This window comes from Rhopilema esculentum, chromosome 17, assembly GCF_057945365.1.
Source record: "Rhopilema esculentum isolate cy_ngs chromosome 17, ASM5794536v1, whole genome shotgun sequence".
NCBI classification, from domain to species: Eukaryota; Metazoa; Cnidaria; class Scyphozoa; order Rhizostomeae; family Rhizostomatidae; genus Rhopilema; species Rhopilema esculentum.
Window position 1 is genome coordinate 1,579,466 of NC_142831.1, and position 21,982 is coordinate 1,601,447.

At 37.4% G+C, this 21,982-nt stretch overlaps 1 protein-coding gene and 1 long non-coding RNA gene across 2 annotated transcripts; one reads left to right on the forward strand and one right to left on the reverse strand.

Annotated features, from left to right (window-relative positions):
• Positions 1-1,334: 1,334 nt before the first annotated feature.
• On the reverse strand, positions 1,335-21,954 carry LOC135683473 (sperm-tail PG-rich repeat-containing protein 2). The gene is made up of 16 exons (XM_065198736.2): positions 21,733-21,954; positions 20,410-20,657; positions 20,068-20,235; positions 19,610-19,685; positions 19,166-19,233; positions 18,684-18,722; positions 17,884-17,928; positions 16,866-16,970; positions 16,406-16,485; positions 15,961-16,040; positions 15,402-15,456; positions 7,869-7,954; positions 7,302-7,414; positions 6,425-6,479; positions 5,821-6,065; positions 1,335-1,648 (listed from the first exon to the last, which is right to left on the reverse strand). The coding sequence occupies exons 1-16, from the start codon at positions 21,842-21,844 to the stop codon at positions 1,517-1,519; spliced, it is 1,707 nt and encodes a 568-aa protein (XP_065054808.1). The 5' UTR covers positions 21,845-21,954; the 3' UTR covers positions 1,335-1,516.
• Positions 7,411-15,275, forward strand: LOC148958125 (uncharacterized). The gene is made up of 2 exons (XR_016144829.1): positions 7,411-8,257; positions 14,819-15,275. It is a non-coding gene; the product is annotated as an uncharacterized LOC148958125 (long non-coding RNA).
• Positions 21,955-21,982: the final 28 nt, after the last annotated feature.

Sequence of the window (21,982 nt, forward strand, 5' to 3'; positions counted from 1 at the left end):
CCGGAAGTCAGGCCTTATTGTTGTGGCTTAACAATTCGCATTGTAACGAAGCGACGAAATGTAAGACACACAAATACGCTTTCTTTATAAGGAACCACTTTATAAGGAACCTAAATAACATTTAGAAGGCAACGACGCAATGTAATTGAAAAGTCAAAGTAATTAAAAAACTGTTTGGACTAATGGCAAACTCCCTAACGCAATTTTAATTTTTTAATATTTTTTTCATCGCCAACAATAAAAATTAGGAAGTTGGTTAAATTCATTTGGAGTTAAAATTCAAGTAAATTGTGTCGAAGAACTTAACTATAGATCGCCCTGCGTCACAAATTCGAATTTTTTTTGGGGGGGGGGGGGGTGCAAGGTTAAAATGTAGGGGCCAAGGCTTCTTACACCTTTTATTGCAGCTTTAAAACTACTTGCTGCGCAAAAGGTGGGGGCTTGCGTAGGCCCTGTATCGAGTGCTTCATTGTGTAATTTCAGGGCCCGCAAAATAGGGGGACCATGGCCTCCCCACTTTTCATTAAATAAAAGAATTAAAACAGCCTAATTATTTATGTAGAAAAACCTTTAAATTACAGCAAATACATTGAACCAAAGTCCAGAAATAAAACAGCATAAGCAAAATTTTTGCCAACTTGGGCTTGAGTGGGTAAGAGGGTAACTCTTTTTACACTGCCCCTTCAGTTTAGAATCAGTGGTGCAGGCCCTGAATTTCGAGATTTTAATCTTCCTTCATGATTGAGTTTAAACTTTTTCATGTCAAGGCGTCTTTCTAGTCTTCTATCTATTCTTGACCTTGTTTTTCTAGCTAGAGTTAAGATTCTTTGTATTATGGACAGTCACCATGGCAGCAAATGTGCAGTTGAATGAAATAGCTATCAAGGAGTTTTTAATGCGGAAATTCGATCAGAAGAGGTCCAAATTTAGAAACTTCAAGAACTTGGCCTCGAATCAGGTTCCTTATAAAAAGCCTTTGCTCAAATTTGGCACGTGATGAAAACCCAACAAGAGATATAACTTGCAAGAAAATGGATTCGATTTTGCATTTCGTCTAAATTAGACGATAAAATGCTAGAGGATGCACAAAGTTTTGACAAAGTAATTTTGTATTGTGATTCTATGATTTTGAATAACCAAAAGCAAGTCGTGAGCGTTTTATATTTTTAAAATTGGCATTTCTTCTCACGCAGAGCGATTACTTTGGAGCAGACGGATCATTCATTGTTTTTATATCCTGTTTTAGCGTAGCAAATGTTTACACTATTACAAGGGGAAGATTTTCCAATTGATGAAAACTCGTTTGAAAAGTGAAATTGCAGAAAATACAAGCATTAAGGATAAAATAATATTTACAATCCAGTGGCAAATACAATGCATCACTATTGTAATATTACAATCATATTGTCTTAATAACAATAAATCATGATAATTAGCATCACGATTGACTAACTGTAAATCATGGCACACTTTGACACATAAACAAGGGGGTTAATTTTCAATTTTCCAATAATTTTCACGCAGACAGTGCCAAGACATTTTTAGTTTTTGTCCTTGAATCCATTTCTTCGTAAGTGTGTGCAGCTGGGTTATTCAAGGTCGCATTGTATGTTCCTTTCAGAACTGTGTGTTTTAATAACGGACTCAGCTAGAGGAAAAGACATAATCATTTCAATGAGCAATTTAGTCTTCAGTAAAGAGCACGGTTGAAAAGGTATCGATTAGAGATATTAGACTTTGGCATGTTAATAAGGTGAGCTTACAGGAAAAGTAAATCGAAACCCACAGCTAATACTTTATGTAACACTGCTTTTGGTATCAAACAAGTATGCAGTGATAAAAACAAAAAACAAAAGGTATATGCACAGGAAAAGCTTACGCAAACAACAACACGTTGGCACGGGTGTAGTGCTAGGGGGCTTAGGGGGCTGAGCCTCTCTTGTTGATGCAAAAAATTAGCAAATTTCTACTTTTGCTATTGTTTTTCACAACATTTTGTGCAAGAGTCCCCCCCTGTTATTCTGATAGCGCTACACCACTGCATGCTGGCATTGTGTGGGTATGTCACATGTGCAGTTAAGGGAGTTCAACCAGCTTTCAATTTATCAGATAATCTAATGGAACAGATTTTCTGCGTCAAGTAAAGCAATGAATTTAGATTTTCTCCAAAAACCAAAGAAATTCATAAAATGTGTAGGCTATGGAGGGTAACTGTTTTTGATTGAAATACACACCCTTATGATTATTCAACTTGTCTCGATAAAAATACGCTTCTATACGATGATAATGCAGTTAGATTTCGTTCTAATATTTCAAAAAGTCATAGTGTAGGTAATGAAGAAAATGATACCTTAAAGGAGAAAAGCGTTGGTTGGAAAAAAAGGATAAAATATTTTGCACGAAAAACAATTTCAATGAAACCATTTCCTGGAGTTTTGAACAAAAAATAAGTTCACCGAGATCAATTTTCGTTGCTTTAATGAACAAACATTTTGGCATCCAATAGATTTAGTAAAGCAAACTTTTTGTCGGAAAACAGCATTTTTTGGTAAAGGTATTTATATGTGTCCAAAAAAGTTAAATATTCTGGATATGAAAGCGACCTTCAGAAATATAAAATATTTCTCCATTGTTCTTAACAGAACGACGGTTGTTTAAAAGCACCTATTCCATATGTCGAATCCTATTCTCCTTTCAAGTCTTTTTAGTTCTATCATCGCTTTCTGTCTTCATCGTTAATAAATTCGCTATTTTTTCCTAGCATAATTTTACTTAAATTTCAATTGATATATTATTATATTGTACATCAAGCAAGCGATTATAAAAGTTTTTATGTAGACGATAAGGTTGTTTTGGAATTAAAACAAGTGACAATCGAAGAGTTGTGGTAACGGGAGAAGCCAAGGACGGTGATAATGAAAATGAATAATATATCTTGTCGCTAGAAATTTTTAACGAGATTCTTGGTAATTTTCCCGATTGGACAGAAATGAAAAAAAAAACAACAAATTTGATGGCCGAAAATCTTTCCTTTGCAGCAATCCTAAGAAATCTCAGCTTACCATTACCTAAGCAGCGCATATTTTTCGTTGAATTTTAGTATATAAAGGTCGCGAAATTGGTAAATCCTCTATAATTAAGTGGTAACAAGAATTGTGAGCTTCTTTTGGAAGGACCGTCTGTCAAGATTAGAAAAATTTTGCTGCGAGATTAGCTATAGAGGTGAGTAAAGTACTCTTTAAAACTAAAATCAAGGAAAAAAATTTTGTAAGAGCTGGCCGCGCAAAAAAGGCAGATCTATCTTGCAGAGGACATTCTGTCCGCTTTTATGTGTACAAATGGAGGGAAACACACATCACAAAATACGAAAAAAATTACAAACTGGCAAAGGAATTTTACAGATATTGAAAACTGCAGCCCCGATCCCTGACATGAAACTGTTTGTTTAGCAGCTCAATTCTAATATGAGTCCAAAAGTGGGTGATTTTGCGATAGAAGTTTTTCATTGTCCTTCATTTTTTTGATAAGCGAAATAAGGATTAGAAATTTCTAAGAAGTCGAAACAATTTACTTCCTCAATGGTTGAAAATTATAATCTTCAACGCAGAAGTCACAATTTATTGCTTGTTATCGGGTATTGCCGATCTACCGCAAAGAATCACTGAGAAAAAACATTGAAAAAAAGAACCAGACACAGTTTGTTTTGGATTCAAAAAGGATCAAAGAGCAGAAAGTGACCTTTTTAAATTAAAAATACAAAATTCGGATTACAGTTGCGGTTGATTTATGCTAAATGGATCAAGGGTTGAAGGAAACTGGTTTAATTTCAGTTGATTAAGATCCAGGTTGTTACCATGAAAAAAGGGACAATCATTAAACTCTTCTGCTACAACATACTAAAATCATATTTTTGCTGACACTCATTGCTGCATTCAATGCAAGAATATCTAACCCTATGTAGATTCCAAAGCGCATAAAACGTATTCAAACTTCCCAAAATGACCGTGTCTCTCACTTGCATGTTCCCAGTCGATTTCAGTGCTAAGAACATTTGTTCCATAAACTAATAGACAGAATTAAACCCAAGAAATTTTTGGTTTGGTGAAAGCCGTAAGGATGTGTAGGGCTGTACAACTTGTGGGGCTTTGAAAATATTGGAAATGCCTATCTTTTAAAAAAAAAGAAATCTCATTAAAGCAGGATTGGGCAAATACTTCATAGCTAGAAACCTAATAAAGGCGTTGAGTAATTAAAATTCCTGCCACCATAAGGGAAAAATCAGTTCCTAAAGAGAACAACTACACAGGTCTTGTAGAAATAGCACCTCATTTGCTTGACTAAAGGACAACACTCTATAAAAAATCGAGAAGTTTTCCAAAGCTATTTAGATGACATTGTTATTTGGCAAAGTAAAGTCGCAGTTTTTATACACATTATGGAAACTGCTTTCACAAAACACTTAGCAGGTTTTCTTGGACAGAAAAATTTCATTTTTTCTTTGGGACGCACTATGACTAACAACTATCAATGCACAATGATAAGTTGTATGGGACAATAATTTTTTATACTTATACCTTCAGCTGGGTGCAAATTTAGGTAGCATACTTCCGTCTATCACTTTGGTGTCTATTTCTTGTATACAAAGCGGGGCCCAATGCACAAAGAGGGGGGGAGGAGGGGAGGGGGCCACCTTCCCCTACCTTTTCGCTAAATAACATAATAAAATCAACTTAAAGTATTTATATAGATAAATCTTTAAATTACAAAAAGTAAATTGAGCCAAAGTACACAGGTAAAACAGCGTCAGCAAAATGTTTGGAGCTAGAGGGGGTAAGAGGAACCTTCCTTTACATTGCTGGTCCTTCCAGTGGCGCAGGCCTTGTCAACTATTGCGCTCGCATTAAGTTTACCCACACAGTCGATTGAATTCAATCGCTATAATTGAGTGGACCATATTTTTGTCACTGCACGCCTTAAAATATATCATGGCGCGGGCCTGCATAGGAACGTTGCACACAAAAACGTTTCTAGTATATAGAGGCGATTAAATGTATTCTCAAAGTAGAGCCTCCAGAAATATTGTCATCCAATTTCAAAATCGAAAAACTCCAATCACTAGCTGGACTAAATTTCCTTTCTCAGAGATTTTGTTTTGCTATGGTGTTTAAAACAGGACGGTGCAAGGCTGCATACAACAAATCGTGTCGGCACCAAACAATAATTGGCAGACATGTTTTTACTGGTTTCTGTTATACCTTGAGAAAGGCGTGACGTCACCAATGTACGCTACAGGTTAACCCTTATGTAGGGAAAACAATGTCAGCTAATTCATACAAAAACTTGTAAGTATTGAATTAAACAGTTATCAGAAACCTTACTGTAATACCTTCAAGCATATCTACAAAAATGAAACCTCCTTGTTTTGATACTTGAACTTCACTAAAAAAGGACAGCAAACCTGTTTTATTTTTCTTAATAATGGCCAAAAGACGGGTGGATATTACACCATCATGGCGTATTTGATTGGTTCTTTACTTTGACCAATCATCAACCGCAGGCCTTTCACATAGTTGAAGAGTCCAAGTAAGAAAACAAATCTCTGAACCTCACAAGAGCTGCTCCAGTAGCTGGGTCAGCTCACTATGTCCCATGGCTCTAAATAAATTGCGTCCCGCTTTTCTCAGTTCAGCGCCAGAAAAAGAAATTTTCACACTTTTCAGCTAAGTAACCAAGACAGCACAATTGGGCAAAGCGAGCTGGTCAGACTACCAAGACAGTGTAAAGCTAGCATAATCAGGTCTTAATACTGCAAAGACTCACCTCATAAGCACCAGGGCCAGGAATGTCGCTTCGTTTGCTTTTGAACCTTTGCTCCTTTGACACAAGAGATCCACCTGGTGCAGTTGAAGATTTGATTTCGTATTTTCCAGGTCCAGGGTTATATCGATCTGTAGATTTTATTATGACATCACGAGGCTTTGAAAACCTTTTGGTCGATGACAGGAAAGCGCCTTTAGCTCTGGTGGACGGGTTCTCGGCCCGACATGTTGGGTAAAGAACTCTTCCTGAAAGAAATAATGACATAAATTATAAACTTATACAAACTACATTCGCAAAAATGCTTCAGTAGGTAATTCATCATAGAGCCCTTTCAACAGCAAACAAAATATTGAAGATGACGTCATACTCAGATATGCTTCAAAATAGTTTGGTAGACAGCACGTCATAGATAAGGAAACATTTTGACTACAATCATGAACGTTGAGTTTAAATATCACAGCTGTTTCGTAACTGCATTGATTGTTTTGGACATAAGGTTATAGAAGATGTTTCTTATCTGAAAAAAACCCATACGGGAAACAGCCGGCGATTAGGATGGGTTACAGCTAGAGAATGCTGCATCAAAGTTATGAATCAAAGTTACCTTGCGTTTTGTCATAAGAATTGCTTACTTCATATGAACCAGGTGGTGGAATATCCTAAAAAAACAGAGAAACTATGAGGACATGCAAGAATGTCTCTGCACCTCGAATGGGGGGAGAGGATTGGCAGGGGGGAAGGGGTTCTGCAGCTATCAAACTTGTCCTACTGTCCGATGTAACAATACACAGCGTGAACAGAAGATTAGCCATTTCACTATTTTATTTGGTAGTTCCCTGTATATTGCATGATTTCATGATTAACACAAAAAACGCACTTTTCGATACCGACACAACAAAACTCGTAAAAAGCGTTATCAATAATGTACAAACTCCAACAAATTTGAGCATTGCGTTCAAAGCAGCTTTTACGGCGAATAAAAGAATCTCCATTTTTCGAAAACAGCAAAGTACCGATATACAAATGTGTAATTATAACTGCAAGGGCGTCGAATCAAGAATGCTAAACGGATTTAAAATGAGTGCTTGCGATGACGCTGCAAATACAAATAAAAAAAAGTAGCTATCTAAAAACGCCCCCAAGAAAAGCGGAAGATATAAGGTGAATTTAAGCTAAACATTTATTGGCAACATCTTCCTTCGGCATGCTTGACTAAATTCCAGAATCGAGAAAAGTCAGCTGCTATATGATCAAAGACTGTGCAAGAGACTAGTAAGAAGAAAATTGACACACCCAAGTCCTGCCTTAATTTCTTTTTTTTCTAAGAAGGGTTTTCAAAGCTAAAGAGAGCGTCCGGAAAGGCTGGGCACTTTTCTGGGCCCTATTGGAAATTTATTAAGCAGTTGATGAAGATTAATACTGTAATGTTGTGATTTATGCATATATTAAGTTACCATTGCATAAATTAGAATTTTACTCACATTTACAATTGGAGTAGGGGTTTGTAGTCTGTTGGTTGTCGAAACGAAAACAGAAGAAGTCTGTTGGGGTTTCTTCACTGTTTGTTTGTCCTCAACGAGGTAATGGGACGGGCCTGTTAACGGAAGACAAAACGTCTGACTTTCTAAATTTTATAAAAAACTAAATCGACTTCAAAACTGAAAAAGGTTATAGTGTGTCTAGTAGGTAACTCGTACGCAAGGTAGTGTTGTAAGATAGGGCCAACAGTATTGTTAGGTACATCTGATGGCCATTTTCTCAATGGCATTACCTTCTTGTGTGAAAAAGTAGTACCTATTTGTCAATTTAGTATATGACGCTAAAAATCTAATGGAATACTGTGTTAGATGCCAAGAGAGATAAAGTTTCATGGTTTACCTTAGTGTAATTACAAGTCTCGAACTGCCTTTTAAGGTCAAGATCCTCTGTCACTAGTAATGTATCCATGCACCCCTATTGCCCAAAGACACAAGCATTGATAGATCATTACAATATATGAGTATTCCATAAAATGGCTACATAAAGAGTCTTTATCTAGATTTAAGTACCTGGAATAGCGACAGCATCCTTTTTGCTTAATTCGACAGACCGGTAAGTTGTTGATCCAAAACCTCCCTTCCTCGTACTTGACAAACTGCGTTGAAAAAAGTAATTGAAAGGAATTTATTTGACGTCGATCAGATACATTCGCCAAAATTCTAATTGCAATATTATGTTCCAAGCACGAGCAACAAGACTTTACGAATTCAAAACCCTTGCTATCAAGGAGGACGCAACAAAGAAACTGCAAACGTTTTTATGAAAACTTTCATTTGAACTAGAATGGTTTCGAGCCAAATGATATCGCTATATACAGGGTAGACTAGCCAGTCTATAAGATACCGAAACGCTTATGAAGTGGTTTGTATTGTAATTCAAGTGGGTGCTTAAAAGAAAGGTGGTGATCCGAAGATTGATCATAGAAAAATAACTCTCCGATTATGAGAGCAATAATAAGTCTTAATAATAATCGTCTATCGTCGAAGAGCGTAAAGACTAACTATCGAACTAACTAATACTACTACTCAAATGCTACTTTTATACATTTTAAATGGAAAGTTCCAGAATAAACAAGAAATCACGGGAATTAATAGGTCAAGCAGTTACAAAGGAATGCCGCTTTACGAATTACAAAGGAATGACGCAATATTTCTATAATTAGTTCATTACGAAGCTTATTGTTCTTTTTTATAAAGTGTCTACTCAGCATGTCTAATATCTTTATTGTTTTTTCTGTCAATGCGTTCATAGTCGCAGCAGGATGCCAGCGTTCTAGAAGTTTCGAGTCGTTTTCTTCTGTCCATTCTCCCCCTCTTTGATGAAAACTGTCATCAAACACCACTATCCACTACTAAACTCAAGGGGACACAGTCTTGAAATCGGTCGTTTTATCTCCTTTGCTCCTACTTTCACTTGAACTACTCGAACATGTCCATCGCTTCCTGGGAAGACTTTTACTACACGCCCCAATGGCCAGTTTCCTCTTGGGGTATCTGGTGATATTATCAACACAACATCATTCACCTTGAAATCGCCTTGTTCTTTGTTCCATTTACGGCGCGGCGATAAAGATGGCAACCACTCCTTCATCCAACGCTTCCAAAAGTGACGTACTAGCTCTTGCACTCGTCTCCATCGTCTTGAAGGATGGTAATCTTCGGTGTCGACTGACTCTGGGGCAAATTTTCCACCAGCTTGTCCAAATAAGAAATGGTTAGGAGTTAAAGGTACATCATCCTTGATATCAGCACTTTGATAAGTCAATGGTCTTGAATTCAATAGACTTTCCGCACCTGTAAAGGCTGTATGAAGCTCCTCGTCTGTTATATCTGCTTTTCCGAGGATAGCAGTTACTGCTCTTTTAGCTGCTTTTATCATAGTTTCGAAGACTCCTCCCAGGTGTGGTGCTAAAGGAGCATTGAAGTGCCATGTGATCCCTTTGTTAGCAACTGAAGTTTCAATCTTATCTCTATCCAAGTGGTTAATTAGCTCTTGCAACTCCTTGTTACCACCAACAAAATTTGTACCATTATCCGACAATACTTCGCTTGGTAATCCTCGTCTGTTTACCATTCTGTAGAATGCGTTAAGAAATGAATTGGTGTCCAGCCCATACGCTAGTTCCAAATGTACTGCCCTTGATAGTAAACATGTAAATAAACACAAGTACCTCTTGGCTTGTTTCTTTCCTCGTCCTTGTTTGGTGATGTATGGTCCTGCAAAATCCAATCCAATTCTTGCAAATGCACGTAGTGGTTCTTTGAGACGAATCGATGGTAATGGAGCCATAAGTTGATTTGCGGGTGTTGCCTTTTTCACCTTGCACTGGTTGCATCTATTTATGACTTCGCGAATCTCTTCTCTGCCTCTTATCAGCCAATATCGTTCTGATAGCTTAGCCAGCGTCTGATTCGTCCCCATAGCATGATTTCCATCTTCGTGGCACTGCCTGACAATCAACCTGGTTACAATGTGTCCTCTCGGTAAAATGATGGGATATTTGATATCATATGGTAAATACTCTGCATTTTGTAACCGTCCGCAGGATCGCATTAATCCATCTTCACCTAATTGTGGTTTCAGTGCTATGATCTTGCTTGATGGTGGTAATATCTTTCCTTTCACCAATCTTTCATATTCCTCTTCAAAGCTTTCCTTTTGGGCTTTGATGATGAACTCATACTCGCTTTCTTGCATTTCGTCAACTCTCAAATTTCCTTGACTCCGTAGATGCTTTGGTCTTCTGCAATTATTCAAGAATCGATTCACCCATGCATTTACTTTTATCAATCTATTCCATTTTGAGTATCGTTTTGGATCTAATATTTCGTCAGACTTCTCTGTTACAAATAAGGCTGTTGTATCAACAGCTGTCTTCTTCATTTCCAATATTGCTTCGTCTGTTACTTGAAATTGATTATCTGGCCAAGATTCTTCAGGATTGTACAGGAAACTGGGGCCATTCCACCAACTTTCATTCTGCACCAAAGCTGTCACGGATAGTCCCCTACTCAGTAAGTCAGCAGGATTTTTCTTCGTTGGAATGTATCTCCATTGACTGTTTTCAGTTCTTGATTGAATCAATCCAACCCGATTTGCAATAAACGGCTTCAAGTTTCGACTTTGATTTCTTATCCACCACAACACATTCATACTGTCACTCCAGAATCTCACGTCTTGTAACTCCATTTTCAAAGCGTCAGCTATTTTGTCTGCCAACTTTAATCCGAGAACAGCTCCTAGCAGTTCCAGTCTTGGGATGCTTATCGATTTTAAAGGAGCAACTCTTGCCTTGGACATGATAAGACGAGAAGAATATTCCCCTGACTCGTAAACAGACTGTAGATAGGCAACTGCACCATATGCTTCACTAGATGCATCCGTAAACACATGGATGAACTGACTTGTTACTAATGACGTCGTCCTTAAGCATCTTGGAATTTGAATCAATGGCAATTTCTCCAACTCATGAAACCATGCTTTTATTTTCGTTACCACATTACCAGGAAGTTCATCATCCCAATTCAGTCCACGTAACCATAATTCTTGCATGATGACTTTGATACGGATGACATATGGCGAAATGAATCCCAATGGATCAAAGAGCGTTGCCATTTCCTTTAATAAAAAACGTTTTGTATATGTCGTACCTTCAGCTTGTTTGACAGACTTGTACGTGAACACATCTCGTTGAGCATTCCACACGATCCCAAGTGTTTTCACTGACGGTAATTCTCCAGCATCCAAGTCGATATTTTCTGCACGATCTGTCTCTGGGATGACCTTCAATACTGCTGTTGAATTCGATAGCCACTTTCTTGCATACATACCGGCTGAGTGCCAAAGTTCTGACAGTTCCGTGTATAGTTTGATACCTGCTTCGTCATCAGTCACTGAATCCATTGTGTCATCCATATAAGTTGAATCTAACACTGAGCTTGCAGCCATTGGCAATTCTTCTGCACTTCTTCTTGCATGTTCTTGTGATACAAATTGAGCTCCAAAGGGTGACGAATTTATTCCAAATACCATTCTGTTGAATTGTAACACGTCGGGCTCAGCAGTTTGATCCATGTTCCTCCACAAAATTCTTTGATACTGCCGGTCATCTGGATGTATTCCAATTTGTAAATACATTTCGGCTATGTCGCAAACCAAGGCAACTGGATGCTTCCGGAATCGCAAGAGTACTTTCACCAAATCTTGTTGAAGTTTCGGTCCTTGGTGAATTACATCATTGACAGACATGCCATTGTATTTTGCTGACCCATCGAAGACAATGCGCACCTTGGTAGTTGCTTTATCGGGACGTAGAACAGGAAAGTGTGGCAAGTACCAGCAATCTTTTCCAGGTTCTTTGTCGACTTTTTCAAGATATCCCTTTCGTAGATATTGCTGTATAATCTCATTATAGCTATTACCCAGCTGTTTGTCTTTCAAAAGTCTCTTCTCCGTGTTTGCTAATCGGTTCAAAGCCATTTCGTAATTGTCATCAAGTTTTCTTTCCTTTTTCCATGGTATTCTAATTTCATACCTTCCATCATGGTATTCCAATGAGTTCTTCACCATTTCCAGTGCTTCAATGTCTTCAGGGCACATCAATGTCTTGTCTTTTATACTTTCATCCCCTTCAATCTCCCATAACTTTCTAATCGTACTGTTTATCTTTATCAATTCTCTGTCGTCTTTTGGTGACATCACAAAGTTGGTTGAAATAACTTGCCCATTGCAATCACCTACACAAGTCCACCCAAGTGGTGTCAGCCGGGCCACTGGTTCATTTGCTTTCCCCTTTACCTCTCTCTGTGCACAGTGAAGATCAGCATGGTCCACACCAATTAAGATGTCAATCGTTGGCTTTGGTCCAACACTGGGAAATTTGATATCTTTTAAATGCTTCCAGTTGTTTGCCATTTTTACCCAATTGACAGCTCTCAGATTGCCTGTAACTCGGTTGACTGTTAATGCCTGGATCTGCGTTTTCAGCTTTCCATCCAAGGACTCAAGTTGAAATTCAACTGGCATTGTCTCAAGAGAATCAGCTACACCATTAAGCATACTGACTGTTACATTTTGCCGTTCACCTTTCAAGTCCAGTTCTGTTGCCACATCGCTATTTAGATAGGTTTTCGTGCTTCCATCATCTAACAGAGCGTTAACCACAATCTTCTTATTGCCATTCTTTAAAACAACTGGAACAGTTCTTAGTGACACAAACTTTACTTCATCTTGTTTTTCTTTGGACAATGTTGAAGTATGGGAACTTTCCACTGACTCCCCCTCATGCCCTTTCTCAGTTTCTCTTGTCTTTACTTTGTCAACCACATCCTCTTTGTTCTTGTGAAGGAGACGATTATGTGTATCAGTGCACCCGTCGATACCACAAATTCGACTATTTCTGCATGCTCTTGCCAGGTGGTTGCTTCTCAAACACTTAAAGCAAAGCTTCTGCTTCTTTGCAATTTCCCATCGCTGGTTCACTTTTTTGCTTTTGAAGGCACTGCAGTCCCATATCATATGATCATTTTGACAAACGTAGCATTTCCTCAAGAATTTCAACTTCTTTGATCGGTCATCTGCTCCAAAGAATGAACTGCTAGAGTTTTTGGGTCTTGTAACCATGTTCTTATGAAAGCCGTGAATTGTTTCTGCGGCTGCTACTTGAAATTCTGCTTCCTCAATAATAAACTGTCGCAGCGTTTCAACATCTTCATTCTTTTGATGCTCGTAAACCCAGCGCTTAAATCTTGACAGCATTTTCTCAGTCATTTTTCTCAACAACTTGTGGTACAAAGTTCCACTACCAAGTTCTTCTGTTCGTTTTGCTTCACGAAGGTTAGTAACTGCTACATCCAATAAGTCTGCGAACCTTTCTATATCTCTCGGATGATCTTCTCTGATAGGTTTGAAGTTGTCCAGTTCGTCCAGGTAGATCATCACTTTCCGTCTTGTCCCACCATATTTTCTTTCAAGTCTTTCTTTTGCTGCTTCATAGGCGAATGCTGAATGACCCAGACCATCAATTGCACTAAGCGCTTCGCCAGAAAGATATTGACGCAGTTGTAGTAGCTTGTATTCAGCAGTAGCAGGTGCTTGATCTATACAGGCTGTAAATGCTGCCTTCCACATCTCATACGTCTTTTTGTCACCATAAAACACTGGAATTGACACTCGTTTTAGCTGTTTCCACAGATCTTGTCCGATATCTGCAGCTTTACTGTTAATATGCCTTGCACTTTGAGCCTCTTGTTCGTATACATTACGATTATATGCATTTACACAAGGTCTTTCTATCATAAAACTTGCCGTTTCATTATCAGCTTCTCCATGGCCCATACCAAGTTCCGTTTCGATCTCTGTTTCAAGCTGCTGATGACATTGCTTTGTCTTTTTTGAAGCTTCTTGTAGCTTTCTTTTTTGGGCTGCCAGTTCTTGTTCTAGCCTGGTCTTTTCAGCTCTGTAATTTTCTTCCAATTGTTGTTGCTTTTGTCGCAGTATATGTTCCTTAGCCTGGAGCTCTTCTCTGACACGTTTTTCTTGTTCACGGGCTCTAGCTTCACTGACGTAGAGCTGACTCATCTTACTTGACACTCTTGTCCCAATGCTGGATCCATCTCCTTTGTGACTTGCGAGATACCCATTTGCATCTTTCATGATTTTTTCAAATTCGTTATTAATCTCTTCAATCTCGTTGTTGATGAGTTCTACATTCTCATTATCATTAAATTTTTCGTATTGATGTGATAGTTCAACAAGCACGTTGATTACCTGTTCTTGTTGATCAGACAACTTTGCTCTCAGGCTTCGTACTTCATTTTGACTAGATAACTCATCTTCGGCAATGGACTCGATTAGTTGATGCTTGATGCGAGTGAACGATGATTTTTCCACAGCTTTCTTCCTTTTCAGTTTCGATATTTCAGCTCGAAAATTCATTGATTGTTCGTCTTCCTCTAATTCTTTATTCTTCTCTTTACGGCCCTTCTTTTTTCCAGCCATTTTCCTCTAATGATTATCATTAACGACTTGAACTCAACTACCCTCTGCTACCAAATTATGATCCGAAGATTGATCATAGAAAAATAACTCTCCGATTATGAGAGCAATAATAAGTCTTAATAATAATCGTCTATCGTCGAAGAGCGTAAAGACTAACTATCGAACTAACTAATACTACTACTCAAATGCTACTTTTATACATTTTAAATGGAAAGTTCCAGAATAAACAAGAAATCACGGGAATTAATAGGTCAAGCAGTTACAAAGGAATGCCGCTTTACGAATTACAAAGGAATGACGCAATATTTCTATAATTAGTTCATTACGAAGCTTATTGTTCTTTTTTATAAAGTGTCTACTCAGCATGTCTAATATCTTTATTGTTTTTTCTGTCAATGCGTTCATAGTCGCAGCAGGATGCCAGCGTTCTAGAAGTTTCGAGTCGTTTTCTTCTGTCCAGGTGGGGTGAGTACGAAAGAAACTCATCTAAAAATAACCGTTAACAGTTTTTTCCTTCCTTAACGTTCTATTTGTTACAAATCTTATGAAAATGTGTTAAAGAGATTTGAAAAGTTAAAAACATATTTAAGTTTAAGTGTTCAAGTGTGCAAAGAAACATTAAAGACTTTGGTTGAATTTCGGTTGAATCTCATAAGGATACTTATTGAGGCATTGCCTTTAACATATCAATTAGGGGGGAATCACCCTTTAGCCAAGGCAACCTTTGGTTTAAGGCAATTTGCTATTGTAAACTCTTCATAGAAACAAAGAATCTCCTTCGCAGAGCGCATAATCAAAGGGTGTGAGTTAATCTTTGCGAAAAACTTTAGCTTTCCTTGGCCTTTCATGATTCAAAAATCATTTCTAGATCGTGTTGAAATGCGTTTTTGAGATAAAAAACAGCTCACACGTCTTTATACCTTGAAGAAAAGATTTCTATACGCCCAACCCCTTGATCACATGGAAAGACCATAAGACTGTAAGCCAGAAAGAAGTCCCCTAACAGAAAGAAGTTACCACAAATAAATCAAGCCATCACTTACTATGCTTTTCGTTGCGATTCTTTCGCTATATCAAAATGGTTGTATGCTCCAGGGCCTGAAATAAACAGATATTGTCAATGGTATGGTTGCAAGAAATTGGAAATTTATCCAGGGATTGCGAACCCTTCCCCCAATGCACAAAGTCCCAAATAAAATTGCTTTAGCATGTTGTGCTCCCTACCCCTACCCCCTATATTGTGATATTGTCCACAGTGAATGAATGCAGTTCCTCAGAGACAGTGGTCATATGCCTTTTCTTTTCTGCCAGTATAATTACCGCAAACAAGTTGAGACTAATGTGACTTGGGTGTGTGTTTCGCATAAAGCGACGAAAATGGATTGTTGCAAATTAGAAGCGACCAAAGAAGAAAGTTATCCTAAGCCAGTTAGACGCATTTCAAGGTAGAGAACAGTCAATGTTCCTCGCTGTTTGATCTTCCGAGTGTCGTGACTGGTTTTTAGGGCTCCCCGGACAAATACCTGTTCACGTGAATATTAATACTAAGACGATACAGGAAGAAAATATATAGACACGAAGAGTTGTAGAAAAATCAAGTACCTGGTGTTCTTTTGACATGATGTTGCTTTTCAAATCGAAGACTTGTTTGCCCAAACGGGCTCCTTTTAAGTCCAGTCAATCTATGATTGAAAAAAAATCGATATAAAAGCATTCTGGGTATGGTTAAAAATACTTGAGTAGTACCAAATGAGTTCACAAAATGACTATTTGACCACATGGAAGTTAAAACTTGCTCTTCACTTTTTCCTGACTTTTCTCAGGCAAAGTTGACAGATCTTTCCCTGACTAGCAAAGCTTCAAAGAAGACAGCTGAGGACAGGAGACATTGTAAACTGACTTCTTTTGTTCATGCAATGCCGAATAAGAAATAAAATGGCCAACAGGAGGATAAGAAAATACATCACAGCTATGGTTGAAGGAATAATTTGGATTATTCCATAAATCATTGAAAAAGTAGAAAAACTACCTAGTGCAAGTAGCTCACCTGTTTAGTGTTTCAAAAGCATGTCTCGGGTCATTATACGAGCCAGGAGCTGGCATTAATTTCTTTCCATCTGTGAATCTCTATAATTCAAAAGGATATTACAGGGACGCCGGATCACATTTTGGATTAGGGGGGGGGGGGGGTTGGGCGTTTTGTTGCAAGACAAGTTGGCAAACCCGTCATTATCTTTGATGCCACAACCTTAATATTATACTAAAACTATATTAGTATACATATCATCAGAAAACAGGATTTGTAGGCAAACAAATATAGTTGACATTCAAAGTTTGTTGAAAAGGATGACAATGCAAAGATTGAAACTTAATTTTCTGTCAAAAGCAACAATCATCAATGTTTATTAGTTACTGCAACATCACAGTTTAACTGATCGAAGATATCGAAGAAAGTATCACAATATTTATATTGTATTATTTCTTTGTGAAAAGCGACTGAGACTCACGTTTGAACTACAGCCAAACGGAGGACGGTCCGCAGCATCAGCTGGTTGTGCAGGACTATTATTGAATTGGCTCTTGATTTCGTACTGCCCAGGACCTGGTACAGCCTAAAAAAGAACACCTATTGGTACAAAATTTTCTTTTTATAAGAAGATTGACGTTTGGAATAAAGAATAATAATTGCCCAGCTTTAATGTTGCGAACAGCTGAAATTCTATTTATCTGCGTATTTTGGGCAAACAAGACGAGCATGGCTTTCAAGCAAAATGTTTGAGGAACACACATCAAGCGTGTAGTTGTTAATATGTTTCATTTCCAAACATGCTTACATGATGAAATAAAATAGCAGTAAAGGTTGATGCTTTCCCTCGATTGTTACCAAATGTACACATTGTGTCGCTCAAGAATGATTTAAGAAAAAATTAGGCTCAGAATCACAGAATTGTAAGAACATCGAGCATCAGCAAGAATCCAGGTATCCTGATAAGAAAAATAAGTGTGTTTCAGATTAGAAGCCAAAAGAAATCTTTTCTTTGTATGCTCTTTTCATTGAATATTTTGGTGCAGGAATGTAAAAAGATGCACTATTCCATACAATGGCAAACAAGAAACAACTTCATTGACTCGATATGCTTTGATTTGAAACGATACTGGATTGCAGCAAAAACAGCAGTGAATAGATTATGCTCTATTGGTGAATTTCATCAATATTCATTTGATTATACTTTGGAACACGCAGCAGTTAAGTTCATTCACAGTTGGCTCTTTGCCAAACCCTGGCTATTGTACCGTCGCTTTGAAATGACTTCGGAGAGGATAGAAAAGAATTGACTCAAACCGGGGTTGCTATTGTTTGATACCAATGCAACTCTTTCTTTGTAGCGGTGAGAATGTTCATTAAACACCATGAAAAACTAGTCTTATACTTAAAGGGCAATTATCAATCATTCTCGAACACATCACACTTAAAAATGTTTTATTTGCACCAATTCATAACTCCAAACGAAAACATTTTCCTACCTTTTTATCTTCAGTGATTTCAATCAGCTCATGATATCTGGGCAGCTGGAAAATATATTTTAAATTGAGTAAGTGTTAAGTAGTAAACCAAAGGTGTCAAGATAGAAACCAAATAGAAATTATCTGCCATCATTGTGTGTAAAAATTTGATGCATCAAAAAATTAAAAATTGATGTAGTACGATCATTTACATCACCAATAGGACACTAAATTTCACTTTCAATTGTAAAATATTAGATCCTGTTCCTTAGCCAGAGCCAGAAATCATGACATGGCTAGGGGGAGGGGGGCAATTGCCAGAAATGGCATGACCAAGAAAATTTGTCACATAAATTGGTTCATTTCTACAAAAAAAATGGAAGGAAGAAGGCTGGTCAAACAAGAAATTATCAACTGCACTATTAAACTATGCTTGCTTGAGCTAAATGCTAGAAAGAAATATAGCACTAATTTTGCAATCTTGCAACCCACACCTTATAAATACAGTACAATTGCTGCAATTTTCCTGTTTGCCTAGGGTCACATGACTACAACAGTGTTGGCTTTCAGAGACCAAACAATCCATTTTTTCATGCTACTGAAATGTTATGTTTTAGGGTTCTGGGCTGCATTTATCTCCAATTTTATACACTATAAAGGTCAACTCAATTTCAGTCACGTATTTTGCTATTTGTTGATGTTGAATAAATTATGATTGTCTTTCCCCATTTCAAACTAGTGGAGACCTTTAATTTTAGACAAATATTCGAGAGATTCTTAAACATTACTGAATAATCTTCAAGACATTTCTATCATCTTACCTTTGAGTCAAGTGGCTGCTTCTTCTGTTCTTCAATTACCTAAATGCAAAATGTTTTATAATAGACCTGATTATGGTATCAAGAAGGCAATTATTTAGATTGTATCAACAAACTAGTGTGCTTATTTAAGATTATTTCAAACATACATGTGATAGACCAGGATATTGTGGCTTCTTACCATATATTTTTGATTCTCTTTTATGTAACTTTTGTGCTGCACAATAACTTGCAATTTAATCTAGGATTTGTCTTCACATATAGATAACATAATCATATGCTTAAATAATGAAAACATATTGCCTATTGTATCTTTAATAATGAAAACATATTGCCTATTGTATCTTTAATAATGAAAACATATTGTCTTTGCCACATGATAAGCATTTAAACAAAATGTCTTTCGGAATTAGAATGGAATTCATACTGCAATTAGAATGTGTCACAACCTGATATAGAAATTCAGGAAATGAAAACAGACATACGTAATCAATGGGTGCTTTTGGCTTTCCTTTGTAAGGGTTATATTGCCCAGGACCAGGTCCATGATTTACTGTGCAAAGAAAAACATCATTAAGCAAACAATAGTGACAGAACTTTTTACATCCAAATCGAGAAAAAACAAAGAGCATTAAGGCCGACCTCCACTTGGCCGCGCGTACGGTGCGGCCAAGTCAGCGCATGCCCAGTGACTCGGTATGATGCAATATTCTTGCCCGTCACGTTCAAACTTTGTACGCTTTGAAAGTAGAACCTGGTTCTACTCTCAGAGCGGCCGCTCTACGTACGTCGGAGATTATCCAATCAAATTGCAAGACTTGGTGACTTGGCCGCACCGTACGCGCGGCCAAGTGGAGGTCGGCCTTAAGTCATTAATATGTTATAGATAAAGGGTGAATAATTATTTGAAGAATCAAAATGTAAACTACCTTCTGAGTTGTCTCTTTTTGAAGTTAGATTTCCAAAATGAATTCCTCTATACCTTTTGACAGCTTCTGTTTCACTCTAGAAATTAATGCATTTTTAAATTTAATTATAAAATTATACTGAAAAAATTCATGAGATGCTAAGGTTTAAGAAAAAGTCTTCCAAAAATGACAACTGGTTCCATAGAACTCTTGTAAAGACCACCTAACTCCTCCATGTGGGTATCAAATCTTTCAATAAATTTTCAATAAACATAGGAGAAAACAGTAAATTCATCAACATATTTCACATACTAGATTTTCTGAAAATATGGCAAATTTTCTGACAAGAGGGCAGTTACTTACTAAATTTTCCTGCAGACTATGGACCATATTTTTAGTTTGGTTCCAAATAATAATTAAACAGCAGGAAAATAGCTTAATTTCTATTAAAAGATCAAATGTTTGACCAAAACACTCACATCAAAAACCTTGTAATATGCAGGGCCAAGTGTTCTGTCTCTATGAGGTACTTTTTGCTTTTCAAGTGAACCATCAGCAGCTTCATGATAGCCATAGGCCTGGCCTGGTGTTGGTATACTTGGAGGGTCAGGTTTCCTGAGATATGTTACTCTTTTGTGATGCGCATCCTAAAAAAATACATATCATTTCTCACAAATTGCCAATAATGATGAAACAGTGAAAACTTGAGAGCATCTTCAAGATATAGTGAAAAGAAAAGCTAATAATCTTGATTGGAGTTCAATGAAAGACCTTTTGATAAATACACTTTGAAAAAATATTTCTCTCTAATGAATACTCACATCTTTTTTTGAAAGCAACTTATTCCTTTGCCAAGCAGTTTGTTCTGATACATTATAGGACCCTGGGCCTGGTACTTCTTCACGTTTTTTGATGAAACGCTGTCCTCTATCTCCAAGGGTAGACCCACCTGTAACTTTTTCATTAATCCTTAGATCGTATTGACCTGGGCCAGGAGCAGCAATCACTTGATCTGGCACATTGAGAAATGAATCTCTTGCTGTCATTGATTGAAATGGAGCATACCCATCTAGAAATGAAGCATAATACTTTTAGTCATATAGCATCATGACTTAGTTAACAGAAAGTGTTATCCAAATCTTGTCTTCTGCAGGGTCAATGCCCTGTGGTATAAACTGTATGAGCCTCATACCATTTTGCTTCCAAAGGTTGTCCTAGAAAAAACCCTAAAATTCAAGGGCTCTTGGGATATATCTCTTCCAGCCATTTTGTACTGCATTGACGCAGCAGCTGAGGCATTACTTTTTCAATGATAGTTAATATGTCAATTTGTATTGGAATTGCTTTGACAAAAGATTTTAAATTGCCTTCTTACCTGTTGATGAATCATATTTTATACAGTATAATCCGGTTATAACGTACTTTAAGGGACCAGTGTTATAAGTATGTTATATCCGAAGTACGTTGTAACGAGGGTAAGTAAAAATTGACTAAAGCCAAGCACATTTTTTGCCAGGATCAAGCACACCAGTATGTTATATCCTAAAGTACGTAATAACCGAGTACGTTATAACGGGATTCTACTGTAGTACTGTTGGCCAAAGTATTAGTTTCTCATTTCACTTTGATTTCTCATCCCCCCCCCACACCCCCGCAATTTCCGCCACTGTCTCATACCATGATGTCACTAAACTTTTGTCGAAGTGGCCCTGATCTACTTTGGAGGTTTTGTTTTCTCATACCGTGGCCAGTCAAATCGTAGCCTCTCAAAATTACGCCTGAATTTTCACTTGCTTGTATCTGCAAACTGTGTTTTAATCAGGTTTAAGAATTGAGTATTGTTTGGATGTTAGAAAGGTATAACATAGTTTCTCTAAGTACCATTTTTCCAGGTTAGGTTATCAAAAGGTAAAAAGGGGTGGTGACAAGTATAGGCTGATGGGTCTAATTGCTGTGTTGTGGTTGGGTTGAAGTACTTTTCACCAAATTATTTTAGTTATCGGCTTTTCAATTTTGTGACCTTGATCGATGAAAACATTGACTCTTCTTGAAAAGTGTCAACAATTTTTGTACAGGATTGTAGGTGTTGATTGATAGTTTGCCTGAAAATTGTTTAGTCTAGCTTAAATTAGTCTCTCACTCACCTGTCAGACCTTTTTTAGCAGCTCCATCGAATGGCCAGTAGGTTCCTGGCCCAACATCATCGGCAGTACCTGTTATTGCAACGGTTAAGGCTCTTGGTGCTCTTCCATACATTCTGAACTGTTTCCCTAAAGCAAAAATATGAAAAACTTTGCAAAGTCTACATTGGTTTGGATGAATGTGACCACTGTCTCCATGACAATCTCATCCTCGTCTCAATCTCAATCCTCACTTTCAGCAGTATCCAAGGTA

What these genes read in the sequence shown, in the direction of transcription:
- LOC135683473 (XM_065198736.2), bottom strand. Translation starts at nt 21,844, where the DNA reads ATGTATGGAAGAGCACCAAGAGCCTTAACCGTTGCAATAACAGGTACT. An exon ending in TGCTAAAAAAGGTCTGACAG is followed by an intron (nt 20,658 to 21,732) that starts GTGAGTGAGAGA and finishes CTTCATTTCTAG; the next exon opens with ATGGGTATGCTCCATTTCAA. An exon ending in TTCTTATGACAAAACGCAAG is followed by an intron (nt 6,066 to 6,424) that starts GTAACTTTGATT and finishes TATTTCTTTCAG; the next exon opens with GAAGAGTTCTTTACCCAACA.